Source organism: Macrobrachium nipponense, chromosome 6, assembly GCF_015104395.2.
Source record: "Macrobrachium nipponense isolate FS-2020 chromosome 6, ASM1510439v2, whole genome shotgun sequence".
NCBI classification, from domain to species: domain Eukaryota; kingdom Metazoa; phylum Arthropoda; class Malacostraca; order Decapoda; family Palaemonidae; genus Macrobrachium; species Macrobrachium nipponense.
Window position 1 is genome coordinate 67,198,039 of NC_061108.1, and position 18,091 is coordinate 67,216,129.

At 35.1% G+C, this 18,091-nt stretch overlaps 1 protein-coding gene across 1 annotated transcript in view; it reads right to left on the reverse strand.

The window, feature by feature from the left end:
* Positions 1–170: 170 nt before the first annotated feature.
* LOC135216547 (uncharacterized) overlaps positions 171–18,091 on the reverse strand; it is a 36,060-nt gene continuing 18,139 nt past the window's right edge. Inside the window, exon 2 of the mRNA XM_064251922.1 lies at positions 171–776. Within this exon, the coding sequence (XP_064107992.1) occupies positions 171–776 (606 nt within the window). The remainder of the gene's footprint in view (positions 777–18,091) is intronic.

Consider the following 18,091-nt stretch of genomic DNA (forward strand, 5'->3'; position numbering starts at 1 on the left):
TCTAAAATTTAAGATTGTGTGCGATTGTTTTCAGAAAGGTAATTTTTTGGTTGGGATCATATCTCTCCATGACATTTTTTAAACGCAAATTCATGTCTCTATATTTTTTCTTTTGCATTGAGTCATCTCCTTGGATAAATTTCTGCAGTTTGGAACTAGCAAACCTTTCATCACATTTCAAAAACATCTATGAGCTTCCAAATATTTGGATGACTCATATTCACTGTGTCTTTTAGTGCGCTGTGGTAGGCTTCTAAATTATTTGTAGTTCTAGCAATCCCAGACATGCATCTATCCCAAACATTCCAAATAGTTAATGGATATGGTGGTTCAAGACGTCGCCTCCTTTCTCCTCTTCCTCTAAGGGGTCCTATGTAATTATTCTCAAAATAGGAAACTACCGACTGTGGCATATCATCATCATCTACAAGTTCTTCGTAGCCATCGACAACATCATCTACCGGTAAGAAGGCAAGGGCAACAAAACAGCGCATTTTAAGGCTAAAACTGTCATCTTGGTGATATCTGCTTTTCATTCCTTCTTGAACTATATGCTTGTACACATTTTGCCCTAAATGAAACAAGCAGCACGCTAAATTTGAGGCAGGAAACGATTCAAGAAATCCATTATGCGCTGCTTTTTCAAAATCCATAAATATGCAATCTGGGCCTTCGTCCTGCAGCAATTCACTTATTTTGGCAAAAAGTCTATCATATGTGTTATGGCTTTTGTTTGGTTGCAATGCAAACAATCGTGGGACATTGAAATTATCGATCTGTACGTGCACTATACATAATTGAAAAAATATACTAGAACAGCATTTAAATGTTCCGTCTGCCGCCCAAGTCTTGTACACTTTTAAATGTCTCAGCGCTTCATCACTTGCAAATATCAATATTCTGCTTGAATCTTCGATTCCACTATCATACTTTAAAAAAATTTCATTAGTGTCTAAGCAAGAGTATTCACTTGGAATGGAGAACCCAACATTTGTTTGTGGGGTTGCGGGATAATTAAAATCTGCTTGCCTCCAACGTCTGATATTCTTACTGAGTTGTTCCAACCGAGGAATTTGTGATAAAACGCATTCGTTTAACTTTTCAACTTCACCAGCAATTATTGAGCGAGGTGCATCACGAGACGAAATTGACTTTGCTTTAATATTTGAGACCACAGCCTTCGCATTTACCTCTGCGGCTGTTGAAGCGTGATTGTGGATACCAACCTTCTTAATCCTATATAGTTTTCATCAGTATGAAGTCTCGCCTTGCATGCACGATTTTCACACCTCCAGTAGATCTTCAGTCTATCTGGCACTCTCCTTATATATATATATATAGATATATATATTTATATATATATATATATATATATATATAATTCTCTCCGTCAACAACTTTGTTTTTTCCTTTCTCTTAAATTAAAATCTTGCAGGTTGTTGGATGGGTGTATTCTTTAGAAGTAACTCTATCTAAGTAAAAACCTTTTGTTTCCAACTGTCCAAAACAGGAAAATAATAAATAAAACAGTTAAACAACCTAGTGTCTTTTAACTTGGGGACAAATTGCCCAACGACGAATTGACTTGGGACAAATTGAGCAACGATGAATTTAGTGGGACGAATTGGGCAACGACAAATTCACCAGGGACGAATTGCCCTAGCACCATGTATATATATATATATATATATATATATATATATATATATATATATATATATATATATATATATATATTAAACCGTTTCACACATCAACTTTGTGCATCTTCAATCTGTTAAAAGAGAAATGCATATATTATAAAACTAAAAATACGGATTCACAATAGCATTCATGTTAAAATGTAATTAATAATATAGATAGTTAAAAAAGAGAACCTCTTATGTCTGCGCTCCTGTATACCTCCTATACATATATATATATATATATATATATATATATATATATATATAACTATATATATATATATATATATATATATAGTATATATATATAACTATATCATATATATATATATATATATATATATATATATATATAGTTATATATATATATATATATATATATATATATATATAGTATATATATATATATATTTATATAGTTATATATATATATATATATATATATATAATATATATATATATGCAATGAGGATATTTCCTCATTATTCATTTGGTAAACGTGCAACTTGAGCGTCAAGGCAAACCACAAACAAACCTCTCTTTCTCTCTCTCTCTCCACCTCTCTCTAGCACTGACACCTCTCTCTCTCTCTCTCTCTCTCTCTCTCTTCACCTCTTTCTCTCCACTCTAAGGGTGAGGCCACACCAAACACGGCGAGCGTGGAGGTTGGAGGGAAGAGGTTCCCGCGGCAGTTTGAATCATAGGTATCTTATGCGGGTGGCCACACAAGACTAGCGGGACGGCTCGACCCTCTGCAGTTGCCGCCAGGCGATATAACATGTTTTAAAATACCGCGGCGGTTCAGGCGTCTTCAACCGTAACAACCCCATTTTCTATATGATTAGGGAGGGACTATGTTACTTGAATGGTTACTTCCCTTTATTGATTATATTGATAACTATGTTGTGAAGTTAGTTCCCGTATTAAGGAACTTTCATTTGTAACCTAGAAATTGTTTAAAGCATATTATCATTGTTAAGTAACTGATATTAGCATAGAAACGATTAAGTTTTAAGCGACTACATTTATTATCTAGGCTATTCAGTAAATATCGAGTTAATTATTCCATATCTGTAATGCATGCTTAAATTAGCAGTTATTTCAGCACCTCTCATTTGTTTTTATATAGTCTAAATAATTTCCCAGGGGATGAGTTCATCATTGAATTTAAAGTGAATATAGAAAAAGGACCACACTACGTAAATAGACCCTCCGACTTGACATGGTCACTAACGTGCAGATGAACTGGCAATCAGTTGCCGAAGTGTCACCTGTTCAGCGGTAGTGGCTACATAAGAATCATTTAATTGGGGAGGTGTTTCGGAAGAGAGCTTTGTGGGATCCCTGTGATCCATTCCATAAAATTACTTTTTTTCAAGAAATGGAAGAGGAGTAGAACAAGTGGCCCTCAGATGTAGCCATCGGTGTCATGCATTCGACCCCCAAAAACTTAAAGGTGCCAACTATTATGCACTCAGCCACTCAAATAATCCTTGTCCAGCTGCATAGACTTGATAACTATATGAATCCTCAGTGCAGCAGTATCACTTATTTATGAAATATTCGTGGTACTTTGTACTTTCTTTATTAATGTTAACAGTGAAGCAAAACTGATTTTTCCTTGTGTTACTTTCTTTTATGTAGTTTCCATTAAACTATTTTGTTTTAAATACCGGTAAATCGTTTTATTTCAACATAATTCAGACAATAATCAATTATACGTCTTATATAATTTGCAATTAATTCTCGCTCTTTTGCTTTTCTAAGTATCTTTAAGGAAGTAACCCTATATGCTGTTAGTTTTGCAATAATGAAAAGTTAAAATCCACATTTTCTTTTCACTTCCCCAAAAGTAATAACTATATGGGAAGTAAAAATATATATATATATATATATATATATATATATAATAATATATATATATATATGGATATAACAACTTTTATTATCACAAAATTCACTGCCAAGCAAAGAACCAAAAGACCTTTAGGTTATACGTACTCTATCGTCAAGTTTGACACTTACGATTTCTATTAAAGGCAATTTCCTATCCAAACGTTACTTTGCAAAGAAGTATATCTTTGACTGCTGAGAGTGACGCGCGGGAGGGAAGGAGGGAGGGTGGCGTTTCTGGTGTGGCCATGTGTAGTTTTGACGCTGCTCTCCCGCCCGAGACGTGCCTGCAACCTCGACGCTCGCCGCGCCCGGTGTGGCCTTACCGGTACCAAAATGAGAGAGTTGCATCATAAAATAAACATTTATTAAGTAACAAAAGATAATGATCCAAGTCTTACTGACTAACTCAAAAAACCCCAACTGTAAAATGTCTGAATGGTAATTAGTCACCAAAAGTCTACTTCCCCCATCGGGACTCCCTCTCGGTCCCCCCATTGCCAGAACCGTCTGTTTCAAAGACACGAGAAACACACTCGTAAGTACACATAAGTTTAGCAACAAAATCAAAGATTAGATATTCTTATAAAAATGTCAAACAGACAACAAGCCACCCCTTTGGCTAAAGTAATTTAACTCACCCATGCAGCCGGACTATTTTGCACACTTGATAAAAAAAACCACTTCGGAGAGCACCACGGCATCTTGCCTTTCTTCCAAAGACGCCTCTATCAAAATCCCCCATAGACTTGGGTATCCAACATTTTCAATAGAAGAGGCGCACACGCACTTACGAATGCACACTTCGTTAGCGCCTCACAATTCTAGCTGCATCCAGTTTCACAAAGGCACTTTGAGAACAGTTCACGAACTGAGTACATTGACTTGTCTAACTATGCAGTTTTATCTCACGCCATCCACAGAAACTATTCGTCAGCTTTCTCGGGTCGTTGCTTCTGCTCTGTTCTTCACATTCCATAGGTCACAGCGAACATATTGGCAATATATTATTAATCAAAAACCCTAGACCTTATATATATATATATAATAAAAGGAGCTAATAAAAACACCAAAATATACGAGTAGAGAGAAAAGTACTATATTTCAGAGACTGCTGTCTCCCTCTTCAGGTAGATGAATGAGAAAAGTTTACAGAAAAGGTGGTATTTATACCAAGAGGTCCATCCACAGGCAAGCCAATTTAGGTCACCCCCGTTGATAATCTTCCTTTAATCTTCTTGAGTGTTGGTTGAATGAAAACCTTGTCGATCATATCTGAAATCCATGCTCCTTTTGAGATGTTCATTCCCTGCCTCTCTTTTATTAAGGCCAATTCCACCATTTGACTCTTGTACCGGCAGTTGCTGCTATAAATTACATGTGAAAAATTCCAGTTTATTCTATGGTTATGTTCATTTATATGCTTGAAAATAGCCGAGTTCTGTTGTCCATACCTAACTGACCGTTTGTGTTGTATTAATCTCTGGGGAAGTGATTTACCTGTAAATCCGATGTAAGATTGGTCACAGTCCTGGCATGGGATTTTGTAAACCCCGGTGTCCTTGGGAGATGTCTTTTGTTGGACGTTAATCAGGGATTTGGCTAAGGTGTTTGAGTAAGTAAATGCAAAAGGGTTAGATTTTCTGAGGGTGTGGGTTACTCTCTTCATCGTGTCCAGGTGAGGAATTTTTATTTTATTGTTGGGTGTATCTCTGGTCTTGTCTTTAGGGGGTCAGTAGAAAATTAATTAAGTTTGCTTTGTGAATTGCTTTCTCAATTATATGGTCCGAGTTCCCCCATACGTGACTCATCATACAATTCGTGAGTTTTCAGGAAATTACTCAAGTCCTTTATGATATGTGAGTATAGATGCATAATATTCCATGCATAAAGAGGTTAAATGGTAAAAATATATTACATATAGAATTGTTATTATTGTTGTTATAAAAGTCATACAGAAATACATGGGGGATGGTATACATGAATTAATATTCTATACAAAGTCATATAAGAATACACTGGAAAAGGTGTACAAAAGAATACACGGACATGACATACGTTCGTTTTACGAAAATAATACATCATCGAGACACATTCCTAGTAAATACGACACAAACTCTCCCCAGCTTCCCGATCGTGTGTGAAAGACAATTCATCTAATACATACGGTATGTGCATGTCACTAACGCAACCCCTGATTAAACAGGTTGTATCATGCTACCTCCAAGACTCCCACCTGAAGATGAATCACGCTAAAGCCCGACCGACTTTCGAACTGTTATGTCTCTCTCTCTCTCTCTCTCTCTCTCCAGCTACGCTTCGTGACATTCAGCATCTCAAATTTCCTGTTTCCTCTGTTTCCCCCGTCTCGGCAGTGCGTAAAGTTTATTATTTGCTTTTTACTCAATGGTTTGTAGTTACATACCCATGCCTTTGATAAGATTTATTTTCGGTTTCGAGTGGGATACTACCTGTCACCAGTATATATTTCTCTCCTTTTTTCCCGAAAGTCGCTTCCGAACTTATTGCATTAGAAGAATACTAGCAGTCAGTTAATACTCTTCTTACTACCCGACTTCCAATCTGAACATCTCGTTTTTTGAAATGTTATAAATAATATCTCGTTACCCACTGATCACTCCTGTGTAAATGGTGTACTGAGAAAACCTCTCTCATTCCCGATAGTATATTCCTTATTATTTCATGGAGACTTGCGCAGTGTACGAAAAATCGGAACGCAAAGTCCGCACTTATACGAAATATCCGGTTGTATCTGTCTTTTAATTTCGTAAACTGTATATTCAGAATGATTACGCAGAAATCTGAAAAATCCTTGTAATTAAAATTCAGGCTCGAAAGCGTAACTTTCAAAGAAGATAATCAAATTTCTGGGTTAGCTTTTCACGTACAAATATACCCAGAGACCTATATTATTAATACCCGAATATGACTTTAAAGTGTTATATAAAAAGAATAAAGGTTTATTTCTACATATATAAACCCATCTACATCATCTAAGGCGAATATTCCTAAAATATCTCATGAATGGCCCTAACGTGTCTTTAAAAGATATTTCTAATTTTCTAGTAGGCTACTTGGCTGGCTTGCTGGGAATATACATTTGGAAGGGACAGCGACTCCTAAATGGAACAAGCTGTTCTATTATAAACACTGTCCTACATCAATTTAGTTATTATAAATGTTTTTTCGCAAAAAAAAAAAAAAAAAAAAAAAAAAGAATTAGCACTGGAACGGAATCGGCCCATATGGCAACAAGGGCATCTCAGCCAATGCCCAGTCAAGCACGAGATAAACACACCATCCTCCAACATATTCCAATAATAAAACAAAACTATACTAATTAGTTACATGATAAACACTCCTACATCAATTTAGTTATTAAAATTTTTTTTTTTTTTTTTTTTTTTTTGCAAAAAAAACACATAATGTGGCACTGGAACGGAATCGGCCCATATGGCAACAAGGGCATCTCAGCCAATGCATGCAATACAACACACCATCCTCTAATATATTCCAATTATAAAACAAACTATACTAGCATGAACACTGTTCAATATGCAACATTTAACTAATGACTTTGCTTTTTTCAAAAAAATCAGAAAGTGGCACTCGAAGGAAAATGGACCGTATGGTGATATATATAGGACTCATGCCTTTGTATAATAAGGCGCCCTGTCAGGTTATTTAGACCTGCGATAATTTTACGCTAAGGTCTGTTTGTTATGACTTCCCATACTCATTGGAGTGTCTTGGATTTCGATGATAATTTATGAAGTCAGTATCTTCTATGGTTATGACGACGGAGATGTTTCAACTCATGATGATAATTTCTAAGTTCATTCACTATCTTCTTTCTGATGTGAGGTTTCTAGTTGAAAACACAGAGTACGAAAATATCTGTATTCTCTGAGACTACATGATGAAGATCAGATAAAATTGTACAGGTCTCCCAATGATGATGGCAGATTGAATTCTACATGACGAAGATCAGATAAAATTGTACAGGTCTTCTAATGATGATGGCATGATGACTTCTGCCTTACAATCTGGTTTAGAAATCATAAAGGGAGCAGACAGTAGCTCGAACATACGAACATACACACAGATGACATAGACTACAAGTCACGTAGGCCGTTTGACTTATAGGTCACTGTGGTTGTCTCAAGCAGGAAGCTTGGACTACAGTTTACAAAACAAATGAATGACCACAGGTGACGGCAACTAGACACTGACTGATTACAACACGTCATCTTAGCCTACTTTATCATATCTGGTCTGATCACATTCCTGCAAGCAAACTGGTTGACCTCTTGGGTCACTGGTTTTAATTAATCATAGTTTTAGTTTTTATATATGGAATAACATTCCATATATTATATTATGTATCACTTACATAAATGCTCGGTCGGCTACAAAACCAAACACTGAATATTACTCAAGCTTGACTTGCATTTGACTTATAGGAGTGTGATACAGACACCATGTGAATATATAGATATATAGAAAATACTTATAAGTAAAAAAAATTCATGGTGTACACAAATACGGATTCATGTAATAAGATATGAGACATATGCATATGATAATATTATAATAATAAAGGTACGTGATATATATGAATATACAGTGAGTTTTTCACTTCAACTCATTAAGATACATATGCTACAGAAAATACTAATGTACTCCTGATAATTGCATAACATAAAAATTAACATGATAAAAATCATATTTTAACTGATAAAAATCATATAAGAAGTGATAAAAATCATGTATTAACTGATATATTAACTGATTTAGTAATTGATATTTTAACTCATATACTAACTGATATAGTAATTGATATTTTAACTCATATACTAACTGATATAGTAATTGATATCTTAACTCATATACTAACTGATACATTAACCCATATACTAACTGCAGTTATTGGTAAGACCAAAGGTAACAGATTAATTATAGGCTACCTGATTTATTTATACATATATATATATATATATATATATATATATATATATATATATATATATATATATATATATATATATATATATATATATATATATATATATATATTGATTCATATAATTATGATCAATATATGTGCACTTAATACAACTGATTAACATAAATGACTAATCTAAGTGATTAATCTAGGTGCACTTTAAATAGATTCCTAGTGCGTACACGCACAGATATATATTGATTCTGTTATTTACTGATACATTAGCTATGATAATTATACAGATATTGACCCTTTACTGATACTTTCTATATGGAGTACATGACCAAGGATATACCCACAACACATTTAACTAGTGTTTCGAACAACTTTTCGTCCATTACACAGTTCCAGACAACCACCTATAGCCAAATGAAATGGCCAATTCCAAATGGTTGAAAACAAGGGGAAATTGCCTGGGCAGGGTCCGATGTTCTATTTTGCACCCATACTTGTTCTCTGCATCCTATGCCATACGAATACGTTTGCGATGAATAAAATCATCCCCAGCATGAGTCCTGCGCCAGCAAACGTAGAGTTGAATATCCTCCTTGGTCGTAATTGTCAGAATGATGTCCCTTTGTAGTCAATTCTGACAGCCGCTGGAGCATTCCGCATTAAAAACGAGATTAACGATGGGATACGGGTGTCGGTCCAAGAACTCCACGAAATAAGCTTGTTCACTTATGATGGTGCTTATTCCCTTCACACTGTAGGCGGTTGTTACTTCACTGCATTCGTCTGCAGCAACGAACGGGTTTTGAAGTTGTAGACAATCTGCCCGGACATGCGATGTGAAACTCTCGTACTGCAGGGTACTGTAACCAGGTTCCGTTAATCAGCCTGTAAATGAAATTATACTTGTCACAAGGGCAAAGTAGATTCAGACAACATCCAAATATGGGAGGGAGAAAGCCGTTAAGGACTAGACTTAACCCACATGAATTCGCTGATATTTTATGGAATTCAAAAGAGTCAGCTGTACAAACTTTTTTATCCATGGCATTATAACAATAAGTGAACCTATTCAGGTTTCTGACAACCGTAAAAATATCCATATTAACAGATATCAATAATAATCCCAAAGAAAATTTGATATTACTGGTAGTAAGTTACAATACAAAGAAGTGGGAAACAGAGCTATTGGTAAGATTGCCAGGCAACATAAGAGTCAAAGAGAATATTAATCATGATTCTGTAATTCTCTACGCTTACTGAAATTAAGCTGTGATAAAATCCATTCCTATGTGCCCGTAACAAAAGGTTCATATTCAATTTTCTCAAGCGCATCCTCTGAGGTTAATTTTTAGGCATGAGATGCTACGAAAGAACCCATTGTGTAACTAATTTCTATATAAACTTTGGGTTTTTCAAGAAAATGTGACATTTTCCCATGAACGTGATCTACTTGAATTGTAATATGCTAGTGTTGCAAGTAAATTTTTCATACCCATGACCTGATACTTCTAAATGTCCGTTTACCAATGTCATAAGCTAATTTATTGACTCTAATTGTCTATGAGGCTCAGAAAAAATTAATTCATTTTGATGTTATAGAAATTCTATTTGCTTATTTTGTTCATTAATTTTAAAACGATTGCGATTCCTAAACTAAGCTTGCATTGATCACCACGGATAAGAATAGGTTACGGCTATGTATGTCACCATGACCTATGAACCACATGTGAAGTTCATGATCTAAGCATTCCACTCTCCAGCTAACTTGTTTGTAAGCACTAGACAACAAACAACTACAAATGAAGCCTGTGCAAGCGGATTATTGGGGTTAAAAGGAACAGTGATGATTCAGCAAACACGCCAGGCACCTTTAGGACTGATGACATCATCACCTGGCAGGAGATTGTGCTCAGCCAGCTTAAGAGTTACGTTACTCGCTGTAATGAATACGACTTTAGTACTTTCAAATGATAGCCATGTATAAATTGGATATTTTTTGTTTTAATACTCCACCCACATGAGGAGAATGTCTGAAAAAACAGTACCAAAATTGAACAATATAATATTAGTTTCATGTTGAAAACCTGCAAGATTGTAAAATATATGTAATTACTTATGTTAAATTAGATATTCCTTATTCAAACTAATGAAAAAGGTTTCAATACAAATTTTGTATATATTATTTACCCTGTAAGATCCATATGGGATTATTCACATAGATATACATTTTCACTTCTAGACTTCCTGACTTTAAAATCTCTCTTTTTTTTTTTCATTGACTATGAATATAAACCACCGTGACAGACAATATGCCAGTAGGTTTTGATATGTGTTTGAACTTTTAGCTTATTTGTCATTAATATCCCTTGAATACTGAATGGACTACTAAACTGAAGCGTTAAGTTAGAGTTCAAATCTTTATGCATATATATTTGCATATTTTATAAACACTTACTGCATATGGTTACGTTTTGCTTATTGATTTTATCGTGATTCTTTTTTTATTATAATTTGTAACCCTTCCAACTTCTTACGGAGTATATTATATCGACTCCACTTGTATCCATACTTTTTTTATATTTGATAAATTAATGGTTGGCCTGAATATGTGGAAAAGTGTTCTAGCAGCATACCGTATAAGGTTACTTGCGGTATCATTTCTATAGATACAAGATATGAATGATAAAGGTATTTAAAACCGTGAGAACTGCTATAATCCAGTTCGGATCCAATATCACGAGTGTAACTCATAGGGCATTGACACTTTCTTATTTATCCGTCCTACCAAACCGATTGACTCTGGGTGATAGAATATGGTATTGGTTTTCTTAATGGAAAGGAATTCACACAACGAGTTAAGGAAATTATTATTGATTTACACCACCTGAGTCAGAGATTATCATGTGTTGAATTCCATGTTTACTGATGTAGCACTCATAAATATTCCTAGCGCACTCAATTGCGGTGTTTGTTTTTTAGTGCTATTAATTCTATATAACGTGTCAAGGCAACTATTAACACTAAGAGGTGTTTATTTCCTCTGTCAGACTCGTAACTGTTAATAATTCTACGTGTATTCTTTCAAGGATTGATTTGGCACGGGATAGGCCCCTAAACTGACAGGTGTCTTAGTGTGTCCCTTGTTTTCATGACACGTGTGACCATTAGTTATGTGCTTTTTTTTCATATCTATAAGCATTGTAGGCCAGTAAAATAGTGATTTGGCTTTCTGTGACATAATAGAGAACCCTGGATGACCATGTAATGGATTGGAATGCAACCAGTTTAGGACGATTGGTATGAAAGAGATTATTACTACTACCTGGTCGTTAGTCACCTGTTGTGTTCTTCGGGTTTTCCTCGTCACGGACCTACATATAATATTACATTTGATTACATAATTCTGCTACACATTTTAAATATACTTTTGCTTTAGGGTTTCCATTCAAAGTGTTTATTGTTCTGCTTAGCTGCTGACCCTCTTTTTGTTCAGTTTGTAACAGTTAAGCACTCCAACCCGGGTCTTCAATTCTCACGATCTCTTGGGTTAATGAATTTTCTTGTTCAGATACGGTTTTAACAATAGGCACGGATGTTTCTATATCTTTTAGTCCAACTAATGGTTCTTTGCAGGATGGTGCGGGATTGCGGGATAATGCGTCAGCTATGATATTTGCTTTCCCATTTAGATATCTTAACTTGGCTCCAAAGACCTGAATGATCATATGCCACCGAGTTCCTTTGGGACTGTGATTAAAGCCTTTGAAAAACTCGGTAAGGGACTTATGGTAGGTAAGGACTTTAATAGGATAGCCGTAGATTATGAACTTAAAATGTACTGGTGAGTTAACAATACCTAGCTCTTCCTTGCCTATTACTGCATATTTACTTTCAGAGGGCTTAAGTTTACGTGAATAAAAATCTATAGGAAAGAACTGATTATCATATTGCTGAAGTAGTACCCCTCTTACCCCTTGGTCTGAGGCGTCTGTTGCAATAAAAAAAAAATCCTTATTTAAATCAGGGATTTTTAAGATAGGTGAGCTGCATAATTCCAATTTTAAGATATCGAATGCCTGTTGATGCTTTTCAGACCATAATAAATCTATGCCCTTTTTCGTAAGATCTGTTAAAGGAGCTGCCAATGATTGAAGAGTTACATATTTACTTACGATTGTAATACCCACTACAGCACAAAAGTGCTGTATCCCCCTTTTACGTTAATAAGTACCGGAAAGTTATGAATAGCTGTCACCTTACCATGGACTACTTTAAGACCTTGACAAGACACATAAAACCTAAATAAACATGTTCGGTTTTTAAAACTCACATTTAGATATTTTACTCTGAGATTATTTGTCTTTGTCTCTGTAGCACTAGCTCTAGTTTATGCGAATGTACTTCTAAGGTATTAGAAAAGATTACAATTCAAACCATATAGGCGTGTAGGGTATCCCCTAAAAAGGTCTCCAAACACTATATTAATCATTCTGGTGAATATATTGGGGCGTAACATAAACCGGAGGCATACGTAAAAATTGATAATGTCCCCTGAGTGTGCTGAAAGTGGTGTATGAGGTACACTCACATAGCTAATGGTATCTGGTGAAAGCCTTTAAGTAAGTCCAAGCTGGTGAAAAATTTATTCTGACCTAACAAAGATTAGATACCGTCAGTACATGGCACTGGAAAACAATCGGGAATCGTTTCCTTGTTTAAGCGACAGAAATCTACTCAGATATGCCAAGTCCAATCTTTTTAGACATGTAGTTTAAGGGAAAAATTATATGGGCTATTTGATTTCCTAATGACTCCTATTACTAACATTTTTTCAACTTCATCATTTATCTCTATTTTGAAATTTCATTGGGAGTCTATACAAAGGTACGTATATAGCTTTATGTTTGTCCTTAGACCGTATTTTGCGTTCAATGACATCCATTTTCCCCCAGAGATCACTTGCTAGTGGAGAAACATCCTGGTATTCAGATAAAAGAATTACTGCTGAATCACCTCTGCTTGAATGACTTTACAGATATTACTTTAGATAGCGTATAAGAGGGATTCGTCCACAACTGGTTGGGCATGATTAAATTTAGCAACAGTAAAAAATGCAATATTTATAACTTCCATATCCACAATATGTATAGGTTCTGTGGATCGCTAGATTAACTTGTTGCTGTGAGTCAACCGTGTATAGTGCTTTGTTCGCAGAAATCATTATATTTCAGAGTGTCGGGAAGGATTAAAATTTCAGATCCCAGCAAAGTCTTTTTACACGCACTAAGACATTCGAGGGTGCATGCATCTCGAGACTTTGCGTGCAAACTGCGACTGCGGGTGTGGGAGAATTCTGTTGGGTCACTTGAGCAATGTCACGATTTATGAGACAAGTGATTGGTTCCTCTATATAAGTTATTATTTGATTAACTGTCTCTTTTTGTTCAAAACGGATTCTAATATGTTAGAAGGTTTATAGAATTTTCCTTTGATAAACACGCATTATTTGGCAGGAGGTAAGATAATGTTTTGTATACCCATAGATGGATATCTTACAATTACACTAGATACAGATCAATGTTTTTTATAACTAGAAAGGCATCTGTACGCATGCGCTTATCCGCCCTGTACTGAATCTGAGTTACGCTACGATGATTAACTCTTTATTGCCAATTACTGAACCATACTCCGTTCAAACAATAAACGGTGAGTCCGTAAATACAGGATATTACGTGGACTAAAGGAATAAAAGCAATGTAAATGGCTGATATCCTAATTTTACGGCACGTACAGTCGGGCTTAATCCACCACTACTTATAATAACTTATTATATTAAAATTACGAGAACCTGCTCTGATTACTTGATACGGTCGTGCGATTCATAGGAAAATTCCTATTTAATTCAAAAAGGTTTTGGCATAAATGATCCAACATCGCTCTCCCCCTTCCACTAGAGTTGCTTATGTGGAATGTGCTCTGCTTGCAACACTTGGCAGATTTGACTGACCCTGACCGTTTTTCTAGATGACACAGTAACCAAGTTTGCTGAAGCACGATTTGTTTGTTTCTGATTTTTAGGGCTACTGTTTACCTGTTTCTTTTTATAATAATTAGGATTCTTCTCTTTATTATCATCGGCAACGTATTGTGTGTTTTCAGCATTATGTTGCTGTTGGTTACATAGAAAGCAACGAACATAAGAATGACTTGAACTATTATGAATTGAGTGATTACTATTAAAACAAGTTATCTCTACTGCGTTATTATTAACTTTATTTACTTGCTGTGGTTTACTTTCATTCTTTGCTAAAATTTGAAATAGTGAAGGATCCAGGTCAGCGCATTTAGACATATTTTGTTAATTTGTTTATATGAATGTTAAGTATGTTAACCTAATGAAAGTTTTTATAGACATGTTATTTCTTGCAATCCAGCCGTATTTTTTAAAGTTAAGTTGAGTAATTGAGATTCGATTTTTTACGCATATAACAAAAAACTCAAGGCTAAAACTGCCATCGGGACCTTGCAAAGGAGCCTTTATTTTCCTGACCCGAAATAGTATTACCTCTAATTTATCCATATTTCTACAGGTGTTCCACTTGTTTTTGTGTGTTTTCTTATCACTACGGTGCCTAACGACCCTATCCATGCATCTGTATAAATACAGACGTCCACTGCGTAAACGCATATTCAATCTTCAATATGATTTGTTACGTACAGAATTAATAATCTCCCAAAATGATAAAATTAACACAGTATATGATAATGATATTTCAGGAGAACTTCTGGGAACAGAAACTCAAAGATAAAAACTCGCAGTAGCGAAATCCCAATGATGTAGATAATTTCTGTAAAAAAGTAAGATTAAGAATGTCTCGTAACTTCAGCCACAGGAACATAAAAAATTCGACCTGCAAAGGAAACACTCAAAGTTACTCCAATGAATAAAAAAGGATTGTACTTAGCTTGATTTTGTGGGAAGTCACAGCGTTTCGATACCGACACGCCATTGGCAAAGACACCACCATCACACTCGGAAATTATGGCACCTACATCGATGTACAGGAACTTGTATTCTCAGCATCAACAACTCCAAGTAGAATTACAGAGTAGAATTTCTTATAGTTTAAGTAATGAGTTCCTCCTTTCAGTGTTTGGGAAATTCCAGTGTTCTTCAAAACCACAGGCTACTTACTTCCATTGCTCTGGGGCCTCATCTTCATACACAGTCAATATGGCCCAACAAGTTTCAGGCACAATACTGCAGATTGTGTTGGGAACTACTAGGAATTGGAAGGACAGACTCGTGTAGGATTCTCCAGTTGCAAGGTAACACAGTGTTATTGCCCCAAGCAGGTCTGGCTCAATGGGTTTTTCTCCAGAATGTGAGGAATTTCTTGAAGTATGGCGAGAGCCGTTCAACAATTTCATTGAAAAGCTCCTCTGTCATCCTGGTAGAGTTCCGGTATAGTCCTGGAGTTTCAATTGTCAATTCTTTCATCAAGTAGTCGTAGTGACCTTTCTCCTCTCTTCTTTGTAAGTAGGACCTCATCCAGAGTCTCCTTTTACGTCTTTTTGGCTTCTTGCACTTTAGTTTGTCCTGCAGGGACTTCATTACTTTTAACTGCAACAGATAATAGTAATGATCCAACAAGGCCGGAGCTAACTCGGGACCATGTAAATTTTCAGATTCAAATATTGCTGGTCTTTCACAAATTCCTGGTCCTCCATCTTGTCTCTCTGTCAGCGCCTGGAATGTGAATGTGTGCCAATTCTCATCGCCTGCTTTTTTATACAATCCAGCAGAGGCAGACTGGACCACGTCAGAGGCCATGGCAAATGATTTGGAGCTGCCCTATTTTGTGACATGGTAAGTGTAGCAAGCAAAGCAAGCGAAGCTTCTTGCATATATATATATAAATATATATATATATATATATATATATATATAAGCAAAACCCACAGGAAAATAATAGTCAGAAATCCAAGCGCTTTCGTTTTTACTCAGACATTGTCATGGAGCTAATGAAGTACAATTGAGGAGAAAGGTCTCAGGTACAAAACAAGATCAAGAATACCAGATGGTTAATTAATTGTCAAAAGGGTAAAAATTAAAAGAGATAATCCAGGATGTTAAAAACAATGTTGATTTTATAAACAAATTGAATAGTTTTAATTTAAATTTTGATTTTAATATGGTTAGTTTTGATGTTGTCTCCTTATTTACAAAAGTGCCTGTAGATGACTTACTTGAATATTTGGAGGAGGAATTAGAACGTCATGACATTCCCTTAAGTGTAGCAAACCTCATTACTCTCATAAGATTATGTATCAAAGATAGTAAATTTTGTTTTAATGGGGAATTTTTTGTGCGAAAGTTTGGCATGGCTATGGGTAATCCCTTATCTCCTGTCCTCAGCAATATTTACATGGAATTTTTTGAGACAAAACTGTTACCAAGAATTTTGCCCCAAAAAGTTATTTGGTTTAGATATGTGGATGATATCTTTTGTATTTGGCCAGTTCACGAAAATCTCCAGGAATTCTTTAATAATCTCAATAATTTAGTCCCTTCTATAAAATTTACTGTAGAGGAAGAAAGAAATTGTAATTTGAACTTTCTTGATGTAACTGTCCATAGAAATGATAGAAATTTCACCTTTTCAGTCTTTCGAAAATCAACTAACATTGCCTCTTTTATTCATTACTACTCCAATCACCATCTAAATGTTAAATTCTCTGTTTTTTCTGGGATGTTCCTAAGGGCTCTACGTGTCTTTAACCCGCAGTTTATTGACGCTGAAATTAAAACTATTTATGATATTGCATTGAAACTTAAATACCCAAGGACTTTTATAGATGTGGCATGGAAAAGAGCTAGAAAAACATTTTATTTAACTAATGACAAACTTGAATTTAGTAAGCATAACATTCTAAAATTACCCTATGATGAAAGGTTTTTAGATATTCCTAGAATTTTAAAGCTTTTTAACATAAATATTGTTTTCAGTGATATTAATGTCAAGAGTTTAGTAATCAAAAATTCTCCTAAAGATCTTCCAGGCTGCATATTTGAAATTCCTAGCAAAAATTTGTGATAAAATCTATTACGGACAGACTGGTAAATCTCTTTCACAACGTCTCAAACAGCATCAATATTCTGTGAAAACTGGGCAAATATCGAATGCATTATTCGTACATATGAGAGATTTAGACCATTCTATTAACTGGAGTCAAGCAAGAGCCTTAATCCCATGTAATGACACAGTTAAAAGGAATATTATTAAATCTTGTTGCATCAAGTCAAATAATAGAAATGTTCTAAATTTAAGTCTTGGTTTATTTAAACTTGATGTTTTCATTATGAAAAAAGTTGTAGATAAATATAAGCAACAAAATTAATATATTCAGTTTATACATGTTTTGGACTGTAAAGGTACTTTGTAATTTTGGTTAGGGTCAAATCTGTTTAGGTTTGTGACTGTGTGATATCCGATAATCCTGGATTATCTCTTTTAATTTTTACCCTTTT